General features: G+C 36.7%; 2 protein-coding genes across 8 annotated transcripts; both read left to right on the plus strand.

Annotated features, from left to right (window-relative positions):
• Window positions 1–1,042: 1,042 nt before the first annotated feature.
• LOC117620560 (delta(7)-sterol-C5(6)-desaturase-like) lies at window positions 1,043–5,534 on the plus strand. The gene is made up of 3 exons (XM_034350666.1): window positions 1,043–1,402; window positions 2,896–3,201; window positions 5,001–5,534. Exons 1-3 carry the CDS (start codon window positions 1,183–1,185, stop codon window positions 5,291–5,293), a joined length of 819 nt encoding a protein of 272 aa, XP_034206557.1. The 5' UTR covers window positions 1,043–1,182; the 3' UTR covers window positions 5,294–5,534.
• Window positions 5,535–6,434: 900 nt separating this feature from the next.
• Window positions 6,435–17,415, plus strand: LOC117620559 (chloroplastic group IIA intron splicing facilitator CRS1, chloroplastic). Of its 7 annotated transcripts, XM_034350661.1 has the most exons (14): window positions 6,435–7,418; window positions 8,029–8,557; window positions 8,710–8,840; window positions 9,389–9,733; window positions 9,823–9,979; window positions 11,125–11,417; window positions 11,513–11,572; window positions 11,855–12,016; window positions 13,600–14,225; window positions 14,312–14,438; window positions 14,527–14,686; window positions 15,459–15,594; window positions 16,128–16,228; window positions 16,988–17,415. In XM_034350661.1, exons 1-8 carry the CDS (start codon window positions 6,510–6,512, stop codon window positions 11,903–11,905), a joined length of 2,475 nt encoding a protein of 824 aa, XP_034206552.1. In that variant the 5' UTR covers window positions 6,435–6,509; the 3' UTR covers window positions 11,906–12,016; window positions 13,600–14,225; window positions 14,312–14,438; window positions 14,527–14,686; window positions 15,459–15,594; window positions 16,128–16,228; window positions 16,988–17,415. The 7 variants fall into 7 exon arrangements, with proteins under 7 accessions (XP_034206552.1, XP_034206550.1, XP_034206553.1 ...); XM_034350659.1 differs by having other exon boundaries at window positions 13,600–14,438; XM_034350662.1 differs by having other exon boundaries at window positions 13,600–14,438; window positions 14,527–14,666.
• Window positions 17,416–18,756: the final 1,341 nt, after the last annotated feature.

The raw sequence follows: 18,756 nt of genomic DNA on the forward strand, positions 1-18,756 counted from the left end.
ATAAACCCGATCACTTATCAGTCAAACAATTCTGATAACCTGATCGACTTCTCTCCATTCATCACCAGGACCTGAAGTTCTGCCAACCCACTGTTTTTGCCTTTTTATTTCAAAGCCAGATTCAGAATGCACAGCATAAAAAAGTACGTCTCCTACATGACGTTATTGAATATGCATCATGGCATACTTGACCACTATATACAGCCAATATGCATCAGGTGGAGTGTAATCAATTCTATTTTGCCAGAATATAATAATTGAGACCATGTTATGAATGGGAAATCTATGGACTGCGAATTCCAATGACTAGGATTCCTTTTATGCATTGAATAGATTCACTCAACAAACATACATGCAACTATTTGCTATTTGGGTAAAAGATTTCTTTAACTTTTTGTCTTTGGCATTGAGGTTAGGAATATCTATAATGACATTCTATTTTCTATAATGGGGAAATAAGACGGGGTGGAAATAGAAGTACTCTTGAGGAAGAGAGGTGGAGCTTATGGTAGGTAGAGGGGGTAGGATTGGGACGGGAAAGGTTGAGTGTATTTTTTATTTTATTTTATTTTTTGAGTTGCTTGGACATAGTATTTTTTTTTAATAATTAAAAGATATTTTAAAAATAATTATGAATAAAAAAAATAAGATTGTATTTTTTAAAATTTACATGTTTTGTGAGGATATAAGACAAAAAGTGAAAATAACAGAACTCGTTTGGTTTTTATAATTCAAATTCAAATTTATTTATTTAAAGTTTGGAAACGGTGCTAGCTGGGCCACATAAAAAGTTTTAGCAACCATTAAACATAAGGGAAAGTTCCTCGCAAATAACCCACTAGTGTATTAGTTTAGAATATTTATTCCTTCATATAAGATTTTGGGTTCGAATCTTAACATTTGTATAATGTGTGTGAGTTTAGTATGCTATCGCTCCTCTTAATCAATAAAAAAAATTATTAAATTTAAAAAAAAAAAAAAAGAAGAAGGGAAATTTACTCGTCCCCTTACCTTTCTCTGGTTGATTTGGAACACAACATATAAACGCATAAAAACATACAAAGGGAATCTCACAATAGTATACTACTTCAACTCCAGCTTACCCTCTCCTCTCTCTCCCCCCCCTCTCTCTCTCTGTGTCGTTGAAATCTCCGGCGACCCATCGCCGGGACAATCGTGCAGATGAACGGCACGTACCTGAACCCGTTCTTGGAGGAGACGGCGTTTTACAACCGCATTGTGCTCGGCAGCCTCGTGCCTAATGGACTGTGGGCCCCACTCCCCCACTTCTTCCAGACATGGCTGCGCAACTACCTCGGCGGAACCTTGCTCTATGTCGTCTCCGGCGTCTTGTGGTGCTTCTACATATACTACTTGAAACGCAGCGTTTATATCCCAAAAGGTACAAACACAAACACATCTGCATATATGTTTTCTGATTTTTTTTTCTCTCTTCATTCTTCAGTGGCATTGACTTTTTTTATTTTAAAAATAATAAAAAGATTGTTTTGTGGTGATTTGGTTGTTGGGATGGGATATATGAGTCTGGAATTTGATGGGTTCTGTTTGGTTATTGAGTCTGAATCTCTCTCTCTCTTGGGTTTAAGGGAAATTATATGAACATCAGAAAACAGAGTTGCAGACCAACACATTGTTTTGTCTTCCATTATTTATTATTTATTTATTTTGGTGAATTAGCTTAGTCTGGACTGATGGGAGTGGTCTATGCCATATGTTAAAACTTTATTTTGTTCTTCTTGTTATTTTCCATTTTATTTTCAGTTTTTCATTTTCATTTCTGATTTTGGAAGTTTATATTTTGTGAGAGTTGGGCTATGTTTTGTTTATATTTAGTGAATTTGCAGATTGGTTTTGCTTGGTTCAGAACTTTTGAATCTGTTTGGGTTTTCTACGAATTAGGTGGAACAGTTTGATTCACAGTGAAATTAGGTGGAATATTTAGTTCAACTTGTTTCTAATGTACAACGACGGATCTGTATCTTAGCTTTTTAGTTGATATTGATTGATGAGTCAAATTTGAGTTACTGCGTTTTTTTGACGTGCTCAAAAGTTTGATATGAAATGGGTTTTGTTTGTTTTCTTTCTTGACCTTTCTCTTTTTAATTTTCAAGCTCTGTTTCATTTGTTGCTTGTGTAATTTAAAAAAAAAAAAAAAAACAGAGTTTGGCTACTTGGCTATGATGATGCGAGCTTGTTGTTTCCCAGATCAAAGAAAACATGAAAGATGAGATGAATATATTATTTTATTTTTTGAGTTCTTTCACAGTTGAACATGTGTTTATGATCCCTTGTAAATGCTCAGTGTGGACAATATTTATCTGAATGAACCCGTCATGTTTCAGTCTACCATTCTGCAGAATTCTTGATTTTCCCACATGGTTATATGTGTGTCAGGAGTTGTAATTTTGTTTTTTTTCTCAAAATTTTTGTTTGGATTGAAAACTGTTCTGAGACGAGAAAAGAAGGAAAAAGAAAATAATATCGACATACATTCACCTGATACACTACAAGGTTATTGATCCTCTGCTATTTTGTTTATTGACTTGTAGGATTTCTTCTGTATTTACAACCATTTTGTTGGTTTTTGTGTAATCCCAAGTACAAACTGATCCTACACTACATGCTTTAAAGTAGCTAGTACCCTGAAACTGTTTTTTGTTAGTCAATTAACGGGTAGGAATAACTTTCGAACATCAAAATCCATACTTATAAGGACTCTTGAAGAGTGAGTATGAATGCTTATTTGTATGACTGAAAGTTGGGGACTCTTCATGACACTTGAAATCTGGAATTCTGCTTTCTTGAATGTTGAAAAACAAGGGAAAAAATGTCTTCCCACTTAGTACAGATTGACATTTCACTCCCTCATTGCAGATGCCATTCCCTCTAATAAAGCCATGCTTTTGCAAATATATGTTGCCATGAAGGCCATGCCTTGGTACAGTGCTCTTCCAACCATTTCTGAGTACATGGTTGAAAATGGCTGGGCAAGGTGCTTCTCAAGAATAAGTGATGTCAGTTGGCTTGCATACCTGATGTATTTAGCAATTTATCTTATATTCGTGGAGTTCGGAATTTATTGGATGCATAGAGAGTTACATGACATAAAACCTCTGTATAAATATCTTCATGCTACACACCACATCTACAACAAGCAGAATACCCTCTCTCCATTTGCTGGTAAGCTGTCAAACTACCCAACTTTCATGCTTTATGCCAATTTTAATATTATCTCATCCGTAACTGAAAAAAAAAATTATATTTATCTCATCTATCTAAATTGGATGCAAGCATGTGCACATATATTTTAGTAATTTCTGATTTATGACCTGATTTTATTATTTGTGTTACTACATATGTGAAAAATGTTTGGTGGACTTCATGAGGTTGCATGTTTCTCTTATGCTCTTTCCTGAACTCTTTCTTTTCTTTCTTTCTCTGTCTCTCTCTCTGTCTCTCTCTCTCTCTCTCGCTCTCCCACCTTTCCTTCCGTGTGTATCTCATGCTGGAGCGCCATATACAATGTTATTATCATCTTTTTTAATTTTTTCTATCCTGCCAATTGAGTTATCTATTCTGCCCCAATTTAAGCATGTGCCGGATTTTTTTTAAAAGACTTTTAATGCCATAGATGAATTCTAGACATTTCACACTTTATAATCTCTTCTTGTTTATTCTGTATGTAAATTCCGTTAATATTCTTAAAGTTACTGTTATTAATTAATAACTGTTAAGTGCAAGAGGCCACTTTTGGAGTGCAAATAAAATTCCATTAATATTCTTGTTTTTCGTGTTTTTTCTTTCATATTTTAAGATGTTTGTTCTCTCTCGAAGCGATTTTGGCTGTATAGCTCTGCAGCTCTCAGTTGCTTTCAGGAAATTAACTGTGCAATTCTTAGTTGCTTTCTGGAACAGTAAGAAGCATGAACTACATGAAATGTGTGTACACTTTAAATTGTTCTTTCTTCTAAAGCTACCCTGTTGAAAATTTATTGATACAAATACCATTCCCACAATGTTATGGCCTTGGCCTTTCAGCTTTATCAAGCAAAACTGAACAGTTTATGATATCTAGTTTTCATATTTGTAGAGTTGGGTGAATTGTGCATTTACATCCACTCTTTCTGGTAGCTTAACAAGCTAATGATGTACCATCTTTCATTTCCTCTGCAAACTTCTCTCTCTCTCTCTCTCTCTCTCTAGGATTAACAAAACTTGAATGTCCATTACTTGATTGACCAAAACTTGAATCTGCAAGTTCTCCCCCAGAGTCACTGATTGACCAATAGTTCAACCTTATTCTCACCAATTAGAGTTTGGTATGGCATAGGTTTCTGATATTATGCTTTTGCTACTAAGGCCGTTCCAACATCAGGTTGTAGAAAACAATCTATGCATTGACAATAAAGTGGACTTGGATTTGATAGCACTCAGGTAATAATATTCCATGTATGGTTTGTATTTATGAAAGCGATTTAAAAAGTCTATTCTAAGTGGGGGGATTATGGGATAGTTCGTTTTTTATGGTGCTTTGTTTAGCTGTTCTGCATTCTGCTTGGGATCATTTAAGATTGTTTTTTTTTTTATGTTTATAGAAGCTACGTGGTTATGGATTTTATGTACTCCAGTGGACAGCTTGTCCATTACTTGTCTTTTGGTCCATCTGCATGTACTCAAGGCTTTTGATGAACATGGCTGTTATATGGATTAGTCTATCGTGCACTATGTAGTGGTTCACTTTTCTTGATCACCCAAAAGCATAAGAACGAAAGAAAATTTACTGGTTTTCACTTCATAAAAGCATAAGAACGAAAGAAAATTTACTGGTTTTCACTTCATAAAATCAAATATGTTCAACTTATCTTTATTACCTTCAGGTTTGAATACTTGATTTCTTTTGAATCTCCACCTTTCTATCAGGCGTCGAAATTTGTTTCCTACTTTTGTGCTACTGACTATTTTGGATGTGTTATTTTCAGGTTTGGCTTTTCACCCAATTGATGGGATACTGCAGGCAGTTCCACATGTTATAGCTCTGTTTGTTGTGCCAATGCATTTCACAACCCACATAGCGCTCCTATTTATCGAGGCCATATGGACAGCAAACATTCATGATTGCATCCATGCCAAAATATGGCCTGTCATGGGTGCTGGTTACCACACCATACATCATACAACTTACCGCCATAATTATGGCCATTATACAATATGGATGGATTGGATGTTTGGAACGCTTCGTGATCCTATTGACGACGAATTAAAGGTCTTATGATGAACTCACTGCGTCGGTTACCTTTATGCAGCTTTCTATGCTGGTTGGGTTTCTTTTCATGTATGTGGTCTTTGCTTGTACATAGAAGCTGGCAAAGAAGATGTTTTCATCATTAGGAGGGGCTTTATCTCCTTCATAACTATTCAGTTGGTCCTAAACCCCATAGCCCATGTTGTCACTGAAATAAACTGCAGTTGTGAACTTTTGGGGCATGTTTTGAATGAATTAGGAGTTTTCTTAATTGGAGATTTTTTTTCCGACTGGAATTAGAGATGTGCTTTGGAAATTTTTCCGTTAAGATTTAAAGATAATGGAATTGTGGAAATGAGTGAAAGGAACCTTTGAACAACAGGATTGCATCTTTGCTTAAGTTGATTGTACAACATTGGATAGAACCTTTGAAACAGTCTCTATACTATGTAGATGTTGCATAGAACAATGAGGTTAACTTGTTTTGGGTTTCAGGGAAGGTGTTCTTGAAAGATTAGGTGAGCATGGTGGTAACTTATGTATTAGACTTTCAAATAATATAGGTCATATAGAGGCCACCAAAGTTTAATTTGGTAAGTAGGGTAGGAGTGACAATTTTTTGACATGACATGACACAACTTGAATTCTATAAACTATGACGTCATTCGCTAACATGAATAATAAACAGTTCGGGGTTATTGTCAAGCACGAGTAACTTGATTTTTAGAAAATAGAAAGTCAATTTAGGTAAGGGACTTATAGCTAAATCGGTTAAGAGAATTTATCCCTATACCTTCGGTCCTAGGTTGAATTCTCCATTTTCCTAATATCGTCTGTTTAAAAAAAGACAAGAACCATAAATGAGGGTTTAAACTACTAACTATATGTGCCCTTAAATTAATCGAAGAGCTAGATCCTAACATGTCCTCCGTCCATAAGTGAGCAGGACCGAGAGTAATTTGATGGCATTAATCAATTAAACGGGTCAACTGAAGTTAACACGAATTACCACCTCTAATTTTCCTAATTTTGGAGTTATTTTTTGGTACTTATGAGGTCCACATCTCTGGTGCAAATAGAAGCTGCCAAACCAAAAATGCAAACTGTCTCAAAATATCCAATTCTTTTTCTGTTATCCCATGATCAAACCATCACCAGTTCTTGGAGAACACCCGAGATAAGAAACTGAGAGAGACTTCATCCTCACTTCACTCTCCCCTGTCCTCCAGTCCCTCAGAAGCAAATTATGCCTGCCACTCTCTTTCTCACTCCTCTTTCCACTCTACCAAACACTATCCATCATCTTCCCTCTCACTCAAACCCGCCATTCCATTCATACAATCCCATCTCATCTGCCTTAAACTCAAAACCTCCACAAAACCCCAAACCAACTAACCCAATTCCCTCAAAATCTCCCAATTCTCTCTCACTGAGCTCCACCACGACAACCCCGAATTCAAAGGCTCCATCAGAGCCTAATTCAAGCACTGATGCTTGTATTAAGGCGCCCACAGCTCCATGGATGAAGGGTCCTCTTCTTCTTCAACCCCATGAAGTCATTGACTTCTCAAAACCCCGAAACAAGAAGACCCACAACAATGCCAAAGCCGAAAAGCCGGATACTGTGCTGGCTGGGAAGTTAGTTGGCATTAGAGGCGATAGAGCAATCAAGCAAATTGTCCAAAGCATTGAAAGGCTTGGACCAAACCAGAAAACAGATGAAACCCAGAAAGGTTTTGGGGAATTTAGAATTTGGGATTCCTTGGAGGGACTTGGACAAAATGAAAAATGGGATGAAACCCACAAAGATTTTGTGGAGTTTGGAATTGGTGGTTGTTTGGAGGGACTTGGAAAAGCTGCGGATTCGAGATTTGGCGGGAAAATGCCGTGGGAGAGGGATGAAAGGATCGTCTTTCAGAGAATAAAGAAGAAAAGGGTGGCAAGTGCAGCCGAACTGAGCCTCGAGAAAGAGTTGCTTGAGAGGTTGAGAGCTGAGGCTGCTAAGATGAGGAAATGGGTGAAGGTCAAGAAAGCTGGGGTCACTCAAGCCATTGTGGATGATATAAAGTTCATTTGGAAAACAAATGAACTTGCCATGGTCAAATTTGATGTGCCTCTCTGCCGGAATATGCATAGAGCTCAAGAAATAGTTGAGGTTGGGTTTGTTCTTTTGCTTTACTTTCTTTTTTCGTGCAGAGAATGTTATATTCTGACAATTTCTAATCATTTTCTTGAGTTTAACAAAACTGATTGTAGTGGCTTCATATTTAATGTATAATTAATAGGAAGAATTATATTCTAGAATAACATAGCTTTACTGTTCAAAGATTTGAGTAACACTAACTAATATAATGTAACTGAAGTCATTCTACATTAGCCAAAATTTATGTGCTGATATGGGAAAGCTTTAGTTTCATGCTACTTGATGCCAAAAGTACTTTTTATCTTGGCATAACATCTAATTGTTGTTCTGCAGCATTTCATTTTTTGAAATATATGCTTTATGTTCAGTTACTTTAGTTGTCTGCTTGAAGAACATTGAACTTAGAGATTCATTTCAATAACAGCTCGTGTAGCGTGGGACTTTTGCCTGTTGGGATTCTTCTTACAAAATTAGAGAGTTATTATGAGAGTTGTATTAACTGATCAACATTCGTATGCTGGTTCAATTCTTCAATATATATTTGTGTTCTTATTACAGTTTCCAGTGATGATGATATATATATATATATGTGTGTGTGTGTGTGCATATATTTCATATATAGACCAAGACTGGAGGCATGGTTGTTTGGCGAAAGAAAGATACACTTGTAATTTATAGAGGATGCAATTATCAGTCGAGTTCAAAATTTTTCCCGAAGATGCGCCCATGCTCTGCTGACCGTCAAGAAACATTGTCCTCTGATCACGTGCAGCCGGATTTGGAAGAAAGTAGTAGTTATCAATATAAATCATTTGAAAGTCCTGTGGATGAAAAGATGAGCAGAAAGGATGCAGAAGAGGATTGTATTCAAAGTGGAACCTTTCAAGAAACCAGTATGAGTTGCCAACCAACTAGTAGGTCATTATATGAGAAGGAAGCAGATAGATTATTGGATGGCTTGGGACCTCGATTCATTGACTGGTGGATGCACAAACCTTTGCCAGTAGATGCGGACTTGCTTCCGGAAGTGGTTCCTGGGTTCAAAGCTCCAATTAGGCGTTGCCCACCACACACTAGATCAAAGCTGACAGATGATGAACTAACATTCTTGAGGAAGTTTGCTCGCTCATTACCTACTCATTTTGTCTTAGGTATTACCTTTCCTGCTGTTATATGTCAATTTTTCCCCAAAAATGGACCATACTTGGCAATGCATGGTGGTGCATGCATACATTTCTATGTACTCAACTTCTCTACTTTTGTTTGCCTTTTTAAAAATTTTAATTTTTTTTACTTTCTGAAGGAAGGAACAGAAAACTTCAAGGCCTCGCTGCTGCCATTTTAAAATTGTGGGAGAAAAGTCTTATAGCGAAGATTGCTGTGAAGTTCGGAGTTCCGAACACAAACAACGAGCAAATGGCATATGAGCTGAAGGCAAGTTTAAGAGAATATATGCACATACATGACATCCATTATTTTTTGAAAACCTTACTTATGCATATCGGTATTGGGTAATTAAAGGTGTATATTAATGACTCACCTCTTGTGGGAAAAATTGCCCACCTATTAATTTCCTGAACAATTATCCGCCTGATCTGAATTCACAATTGCCAATTCTTCTTTTCAACAAAAAATCACAATAGCTTCACCAAGCTTGAGCCATAATAGATAAATTCAATTAAGCTGTAATCTCAACAAGAAAATGAAGCCTTAATCTCAACTAAGTACGTATTGGCTTAAATCTTTCTTTTTTTCATTCATCCCTACCTGAAGCTGTTTTCTCTTTTGCACTTTGAGGGCATGTCCTTCATGTTACTTGCACCTATGTCATTGGGTATCATGTTGTCTCTTTTCCACCAAGTTGTATGAAATTAACTCTTTCGTGGGCGACATGCATGTCTATGTTCCATTTCTACATTGCAACTTCTGCATATTGCTTGTGAAATATAAATGTATTTTAAAGGTAATTTTTATTAATGCAGTGTCTCACAGGAGGAGTTCTGATACTACGTAATAAGTTTATTATATTACTTTATAGAGGCAAGGACTTCCTTCCTTGTGGGGTTGCAGATTTAGTAGCAAAAAGGGAAGTGGAGCTCACAAGATGGCAACTCTACGAAGAACATGCACGCCAAAAAGCAATTGAAACTTTTTGTGAATCTGGTGAACCGTTAGTGAATACAGTTGGAACATTATCAGAATTCCAAGATATCCAAACAGAGTATGGAGAACTTATAAAAGAAAATAAGAATGTCGAAATTAAGCTGGAAGCTGAAAAGGAACGACTAGAGAGGGAACTGAGGAATCAAGAACGGAAGTTTTTCATTGTAAGATTCTAACTCATAAAACATTCATTACCGCTTTTCTTTTTCATAATTGTTTTGTCATTCATAATAGTTTGTTATTGTTTTTTCAGCTAAACAAAAAAATAGAGAAATCAACAAATGAGTTATCAAAGTTGAATTCTCAAAGGACACCTGCTGAGCAGGATGTTGACCAGGAAATGATGACTGAAGAAGAGAAAGAATGTTTACGAACGATAGGACTGAAGATGCATAGTTGCTTGGTGCTCGGTAAAGAGAAACTTTCATCACTTATAAACATTAATAGCTCTAACCCTGTAATCTTTATTCTCCATACATTCATTATCTTCTGAATTTCACTTTTAGTGTCACTATTTGGGTCATGCGAAAGTAAAAATTTCTGAAGGATACATATATATATATATATATATATATAGAAATTCTCCTATGTAGACGTTCGGATGTTATTACGGTGCGGACGCCATGTATTTTCTCCTACCCCTCCTTGTTTTCCTCCCCATTTACAATAGCATCCACACAGTAATAACGTGCGGACATCTGGATGAGAGGATAACTGTATATATATAGAATATGTGTTGGTCAATGGATTCCTTATGGCTGATGGAGCTTTATCTTTTTGCTGCCCAAACCATCCTTGGTTTATTTTTATTTTTAATAAGATAATAGTTTATTCTTGATTGTTGCAATTTAATTTATATATATGTGTATAACCATTTATTGTTGTTTCAGATTTTATTCTTCTTGCTTCTGAATTATGGTTCGATTTCATCTAATAAAAATAAAAAAGTTTGGAATGGTCAGGCCCATGGTTTGCTCCATGTGGTCTAAGGTTCGAAACCCCCACAGGCTAGCTATTTGCTAGTGTTTCCTGCCTCCCAAAGATTGTAGGGTTGGGGGGGGGGCAGTTTCAAAGCTGTGTCCTCAAAACGGGATTCGTGAATTTCTGGGTATCACCCAAAAAAAAAAAAAAAAATGTTTGCATTTCACAGGCTGGGAAAAAAATCAGATTCTCATTACTGAAGATCTTAAATTCCTAGCCACATTGAGATTCCAACTGATAGATGTTTTAGCAGTCTGCAACTAAAGTTTAAGAGAGAGCTAGGTTGTTATTTTAAAAGCAGCACAAATGACATAACGCTTTGCTTTGCTTTTCCTTTCTTCATACATTCATTAGAATTCCTTTTGATTATGATATGTTGCCTATTCCTATTGATGTATTCCTAATAATGTTTTCATAAATCTCTCGGAGCCCTATGATATATATCTGGTGTTATTTAACAGTTTGTCTGGAAGGGGCACTAGTTCTAATTTGAAGGCTTAATTTAAATCTTGTTCTTCCTGGTTTGATAAGTTGTTCTTTATATCTTGCCTTTTTACTTCATTGTCGGCTTCAGGCAGGCGTGGGGTTTTTAATGGTGTAATGGAAGGTCTTCATCAGCATTGGAAGCACAGAGAGGTAGTCAAGGTTATTACGATGCAGAAACTGTTTAGACAGGTCATGCACACTGCAAAGTTGCTTGAAGCAGAAAGCGGTGGGATTCTAGTTTCAGTGGATAAGCTAAAAGAAGGCCATGCTGTTATTATTTACCGTGGGAAAAATTACCGACGGCCTTTAAGGCCAACAGGGGGGAATCTTCTATCTAAAAGAAAAGCACTGCATAGATCTCTTGAAATGCAGAGAATTGGAGTAAGATCTTGTTTTCCTATCATTCTCCTATTTCTCTAACTTTGTTTGATACCACTGTTTCCAATACTAATTCACTTCCTTCTTTTCAATCTCAGTCACTCAAGTTTTTTGCATCCCAGAGACAGCAAGCAACCTTAGACTTGAAACTCAAACTGGTAAGATTTTCAATTTTTTTCCTGAAACAAAATGCTTGAGGCTTACTCTTCCATCTTTTTCAAGTTATGTCTAATGCGCCTTACAAATCCTAACTAAATCCTAAATGAGTTAACTTTCTTCGATCTTTGTTCCATTGTCAGCAAGTTTCTTTGTATTTTTTTCCTCACTTTAAAACTTTTATGCCAAATGTTAAGACATCTAATATGACTTGTTCCATGCGTTGCCTCATTAGTAAGAACTTCAAGATGAACCTAAAATCATTTTGAGCCCATGAATGGCAGGAAACTCTGGAAAAAAGCAGAGGAGTTGATCAAAGAGAATCTGAAGTTTGAAATACTATTGACTAATTGATGTATCATGCTGTTTCCCTTGAATTTTCGGCTCCTTCATGTTGATTTGCCATAGGACAGAAATTTCTTCTCAGTCATCAATTAACTTTACAAGTAAGTAAGGCCTTGGAATCTCAAAGTATTAGTCTGCAAAATTGTTCGTATCATATATTCCCCAAGCATTTGACTATGATAGACTAGTTCACATGCACACCAGATTTTAGCTTAGATACATTATATCTCTACAAAAGAAAAAGGTTAGGTCAGTTCTTTATAACCTTTTGGAGAAAAGCTTGAGCCAATTCGTTTAAGTTCACTTGATTGTACATGATGTATTTAATAATACACTAGAATGTTCCTGCCTAGTGTGATTTTTCTCTGCCAGGTTAAGCATAGTTGTGTCATTCAGTTAGATTATGAGATCCATTTAAACTCTCTTAATAAATCGTATCTGTTCCTAATATTAGAAAATTTATAAAATCCGTTGCTTGCATTCTGAATCCCCATAATCTGCTTGGTCTCAGTGATCCAATCACTGGTTAAATTGGTTGTTCTAAGCATCTTAATAAGGAATTTGGACTTTCTTTTTCTTCTTTTTTTGTTTTACTTTTGTAATCGGAAAGCATTGTTGTATTTTGTACTGCCAACAAAAAGAAAGTACTGATCGATGGCCTGAAAGTAGTTTCTTGAAATTGAAAGAGAAAAATAGAAAGTACTGATCGATGGCCTGAAAGTAGTTTCTTGTAATTACTGATAACTTGATAGTAATTACATTGCATGCAGTATTTTTCTGAACAATTTGGAACATCATTTCTGTTTCTAAATCATTGATTTTATTGAGATGACGATGTTGTGCCAGAATGATGAGATCTTGCTGGAGAAGCCAAGAATATCTTTGGAGGAATTTCCATGGTTTGAAGGCTACCTTCCAGCATTTCTATCACCTTACTCATGGATGGTCGATTAGAGGGATTAATCTGAATGCACCACAAACTTACCAAAATCATTTTCCTTACCGTTTATTCTTCCTCGCCAGTAGTAATCCCTTGGAGACCTAAATCCCTCAGTTTTAAATGCTATGGCTTTCACTTTCTTCCAATATTTTGTTAAAAATACATTCTTTCTACAGTGACGTCTCGAGTTAAAAAAATTATTTCGGATGCAGTGCCGGTTGAGCAGCATAGGAGGCTGGTACACTAGCCCGTTGATTTTGACTGAAGGATGCTAGATCCTTCAACTGGCAGCATGTTTTTATCACATTTTTCTATATTTTCAGTCACATTTTTTATAGGGTTAATTATCTTAAGTATAGAATAACCGTACAAACTTAGATTGTAGGTTTTGGGGCCCAAAACTGGAGAGCTAAAACTTCAAATCTAAGCAAGAAACTGTGCTGGTTGACCTGCATATTCATTAGTTTAGGATGAATTTCCTATTCCAAAATGAATTTTAAAAGAACAAGGAAGACATACCTGGTTTTATCCGAACCCTTGGACATTTAGATAGATAAGGCTGATCAGGGCAATAGCATGAAAATCCTGTTGAACTCAGATTATACCTGCACTGCCCATCTGATCTAGTACACTCATCACATAGACTATTATTTGCTGTCTACAACAATCTAAAACCACCCTGTAAAACCGCAGCCAGACTGATTTGATTGTTTTGTAGATTTAACAATGCCGTTTGATCTGCAGGAACGTTGACGCGGCTGTTCCACATGCCCAAACGACTGCTTGCTGATGTTAGGTTCCTTGCCACATCGTAGTAGCTGAAGTTGCCTGTGCCATTTCCATTTACTGCGCAATCAATTGACTGGGGAGAAAGCTCTGGAATTGAAGGGCATCCACACTACAGTATGAGCTTATGACTATCAGAAGCTTAGTTAAAGAAGCGGCGATCCAGAGTAGTATTGACGACAATGCCTGCTGGACAAGCATTGCTCCACAAATCTGCTAAGGCAACTTTGAGAGTCTGTCATGTTGTTGATTCCAAAAATCTGGTAACGTTGTGACATGATTGAGATCTCAGGGCCATCGGTTTTGAATTCTAGTTCAAATGCAGGGTGGCCGCAGTACTCTGGCCGGTGGAGACCCCAGAATGGATATCCTATGTCTTGTCATCTATTCCTGAGTACCAAAATGTTTTACTGCAGTTCAGGTATTGCTTATCATAGCCGGCAGACAGAGAGGGGAGGACATTTGCAATAGAGCGAAGGAGAAACAAACACAGGCAACAAAGTTTCATTTTTCTCTCCGTGGAGCTAAGAAAGCCAGAAATAGAACTCAGATATGGAAAGTGAAGTTATTATGTTTCTGTAAATGTACATATTCTTTTTGTTTGCTTGAGACAAACAGTGTTTGAATTCAATGGCTTTTCCCAAGGAAATGACTTTGAATCTTCTTTCAGTTAATTTCGCATGCACCTGCACCAGAGAAGATTAAAAGAGGCTAAGACAAATCCTGTTGTCTAGAACGATGACTATATTTAACTAGAGTTATTTTGACTCCATTGCTGATGCTACCTCAGATTGCAGGTAACAACGAATTAGCACACATAAGTAGATGCTTACTATCATGGGCATAATCATAACTAAACTATTTTTTTTGGCCTTGTACTTGTAGCTTGAAGATTTTTGTTCCAATGACGGTCCTAGCACTCTTTATTCTCATTCCAGTCAATGTATCAAGTGGAACATTATTTTTCCCAAGGAAAGAATTAGTTTTGACTTTTGAGAGACATTGATAAACTCTCTATATAAAATGTGCGCCCTAAATCCATAAGGTAACTCTGCAACTCTTTTATACTTTTACAAATATTCAGATTTGATGATAACTGATTAACGTATGAGGTGCAGTATTGACTTCTCTTTAATTGAAATTATGCATAAAAAAGATGACGTTCTTGATATTAATGAGCAAATGAAGGTCAAAATAACACCATTGTTATGCATACATTTTTAATTTTTCATGTTCAACACATACATCCAGTAATTATTTACTTACCGATGATAGCGCATAGATGAGAAGAATATTGTTGTACCTGGATTGTTATATTGAATTTAACATTAACACATGCCTAAATTCCTTTAGTTGGATAGTTCTTTGTTTATTTGGTTAATTTAAGTTTTGATTCTATTAATCCAGTAAAAATAGATTGAGCCAATAATATAATAGGAGTGATATTATTTCTAGTTTCACCAACTATAAGGTATTCCAAGTATTTGTTAAATAAGCAAGTACTAGAGTGTTTTCTGGTCAAGGGATTTCATTGTTATACATATTAGCCATGGTGTACTGTGACACATGTAAAATCAAAATGTAAAAAATAAAAAAGAAAGGAAAAGAGAGTAATAGTTCAAGACAATAATGATGAACGTATTTAGGGTGGAAGGAGGGAGAATTATAATTGTATCTTGAAATCAAAGATCTGGTATCTGCTGCTATATTTTTATTTTGTTTTGTTTTGTTTTGTTTGTTTGCAATTGTATTCTATTTTATCATTTATCATAGACGAATGCAGATTTTACTAAAGGGTTGAAATCTATACATTTCAGGTTTTTTTTCCACATAGGATTGGAATACTTGTTCACACTCTGGACTTGTTACATGTTATACACTGAGTATGACTATGTAGCATCAATGAGATTACAATTCTTAGCTTCACAGCGCAGGCATGCAGAACAGTTCACAGTGAGTAAATCATCAATTACCACATAATTGTGTAAACCTACCAAGCATGTTTTTCATTGAGGAGAACCAGTCACCTTCTTTCAGTTTGCTTGCATTTCTACCTCCTTAGAGTGTGGTTCTATTTCTAGGGGTGAATAGGTGCTTGTATGAATCTTTATGATCTTCAGCATAAATTTAAGAAGTGCAACCTGCATGACTATGTGTTGCTGTTCCTGTTCCCTGCTTTTCCCCTCATAGACTCCATCTCAGGAAATGTTTTTACATAAATACTGCTTCTACTTAGAAAAATATAGTCTTAACTTTATCAGGATCTAAAATCCTTTTTCTCACATGATTCATAATCTGATCGAATTCTTATACGGACGATAAAAATATTCAATTGATTGTGGTAATGTTTTATTTTATTGTAATTCTTTCTTATTTGACAGTTTGATCAGGTAAAGTGAATATATTCTTAACTTTTTGTTTGAAAATCTCTTTGTACTTCAAGGTTAATGCTATATTTCACCTTCTATTTCTTTTATTTCTTTCAGGTAGTGGTTAGGAGTATACCACCGTCTCTGGTCGCTCAGTATCAGAAACTGTGGACCACTTCTTTCAAACGAACCACCGGAGTAATTATCTTTGTCATCAGGTACTAAAAATTTTCTGTTTATGGATAAATAAGCTTACTAGTAAGGAGTTTGATTGCTGAACAATATATACAATAGCTGGACGTATTCTCTTTGGTTTTTATTTGTAATTGTTGCTTTTATTCGTTCAGGCAGTGTACAAAGCAAACAAATTTGCCAAACTTGCGATAAAGCGAGATAGGCTCCAAAATTGGCTAGACTATAACCTGCTTAAGTTCGAAAGGCATCCAGACAAAAAACCAACTACAAAGATAGTGTTTTCATATGTACTTAAATTGAGCAAACATTTCAAATTTAATTGTTAAAGATATTGTTCTACGTACTCTACTAGTCTCTTTTCTTGGATGTTAGCAAAAGGTTAACCAAAGTCAATGTAACCAATCTACACAATACAATGTTCTGTATGGTTGAAGTTTTTGCTGATACAGTCAAGGTTCTCTTGATATTCCTCAGTCTAATCAATTCTTCAGTGTTAGGCAATGGAAAATGCCTTAATTTTATAATTTCTACAAAGTCCCTTGGTTATTTGTTTGTGTGACTTAGTCAGATGTTTGCAATGCACTTTATGGTAGAAGCTATAGCTTAATCAAGGCCCCTTCTGATGTGCCTAAGTTGAATTGATATTGTTAGTGTATCATTCTTGTGCTGGATCAGTATGCTATGAGCTATAAACTTTCTTGGAGGTCATTTGACTGTTACTGATGGAAATTATTTTTATCATCAAATTTCTGATGGAAATTATTTCCTTGTTACCTCTTCAGGAAGCAATGGCAAAAGACAATGGGGCAAACTGCGGAACCTGACCTAAATTTGAAGTCATACTTGGCCGATGCCTACTTGCACCCCATTTTCCGGTCATTCGAGGAACAGGAGTTGGTTGAAGTTAGTGTAGACAAGCATCAAACTCTTGCTGCCACTCCCATAACAAGCGAACTCAGTTCCCACTCTCCGCCCCATTACGCCCGTCAGACACCCCCATCTCCTCCCGAATCTGCCCACTATCAATCATCTCCACCCCAGTTATGAGTATCATTCAACCTACCCACCACATCATGCCTATTACAACGAAGAACCTTGACCATTAACTTGCTAGTATGCTTACAAGACCTCTAACCATGTTATCTGGCTTATTTTCTAGTTACTTGATGTAGAGGTTTTGTATGCCTAAAGCCGGTCAAATTTGCACTCCCAAGTAATATTTCAACACCTTACACAGCAGATTCCATTATAGATACAGTCCAGCTCGTCTTTGTATTACCCAACTGAAATTAAAATCCTTTACTTTCAGTTGGTCACGTGTTAGAATCAAAAACTGATTTGGAAGTGATTTCTCAGAAATCACTCCTTAAAATCGCTTAAAACCACTTTAACTGATTATATGGATAAAATGATCTGCGGTCCCAACCCCTATGGGCAATTCACTGTTAAGATTGCTTACAAGCTCCAAAGGCAGGAGAACCCTGCCCATCCCCAAGCCCCGCTGCTGAAAAAATGTCGGGGTTAACCATTCCCCTCAAGGTCAAAATCTTTGCTTGGCAGCTAATTAAAGCTAGATGTACACTTCACAGATTTATCCCTCAGATGAACCCTGAATGTCCTCTTTGTTGAAGCCATCCGGAAACTCTGGATCTTTTTGAACACTGCACCTTTGCGAAGAATTTATGGGGTTGTGTGGCCTCGCTTCCTCCTATAAGTCAGGACAATGATTTTCTCTTTTGGCTAGCTAAGCTTTCTACAAACTCTCAGGACCATGGCCTAGACCAACTCTCAATTGGTTTGTTGGCAAATTTGGGATGCCAGGGAATTGCTTGCTGGTTTCGAAATGTTACTCCACATGCAGCAAGATGTATCCACATTGCCACTCAAATTGGTATGGAATACTGGGAGCAATCATAAATCTAAAGCCAAGATTTCTAATGACTTGGCCATCAAGTGGAGTGGGTTAAGATCAATTTTGATGGTTCAGTCCAAGGCCTGCATGGTTCTACTGGCTTTGTCATTAGGGACTGTGATGGTCATGTTTTATCAGCTGGAGAGAAGAAAATTGGAGAGGTCACTATTACAGTAGCTGAAGGATTGGCCCTGTGTGATCTGCTGATCCTTGCTATAGATAGTGGATGGAAGAAGCTTGTCGTCGAAGGAGATGCTAAACTTAATAGAGATTGTGTCGAGAAGAAAGCTGCGATTAAGTGAAGTGTTCTTCTAGTAGTTCAAGACATCTGGCAGCTTAGTTCATCTTGTGAGTCAGTATCCGTTGGAGCAGGATTTCTTTCAAGAAGAAATACCTCCACAGGTTTTTGACTGAAGTACGCACGCTTCTTTGGTTTAAAAAGAACTCTGGATTGCGTTCCCAAGGAAAAACGGTGGAAATGGGGTGAGTACTTGCAAAAGTCACTCTGACGCTCAAGTCAGTGTTTTGGCGCTTGAGCTTGAGCTGACCTTGCGGACCCCAATACCCCTGAGCCATCCTTCCGGTCCCATGCGCCCTAAGTTTCTTAACTGATCCAAGGTGTCCATGACTCTTTTTTTT

This window comes from Prunus dulcis, chromosome 3 (genome assembly GCF_902201215.1).
Source record: "Prunus dulcis chromosome 3, ALMONDv2, whole genome shotgun sequence".
In the NCBI taxonomy this organism is placed as follows: domain Eukaryota; kingdom Viridiplantae; phylum Streptophyta; class Magnoliopsida; order Rosales; family Rosaceae; genus Prunus; species Prunus dulcis.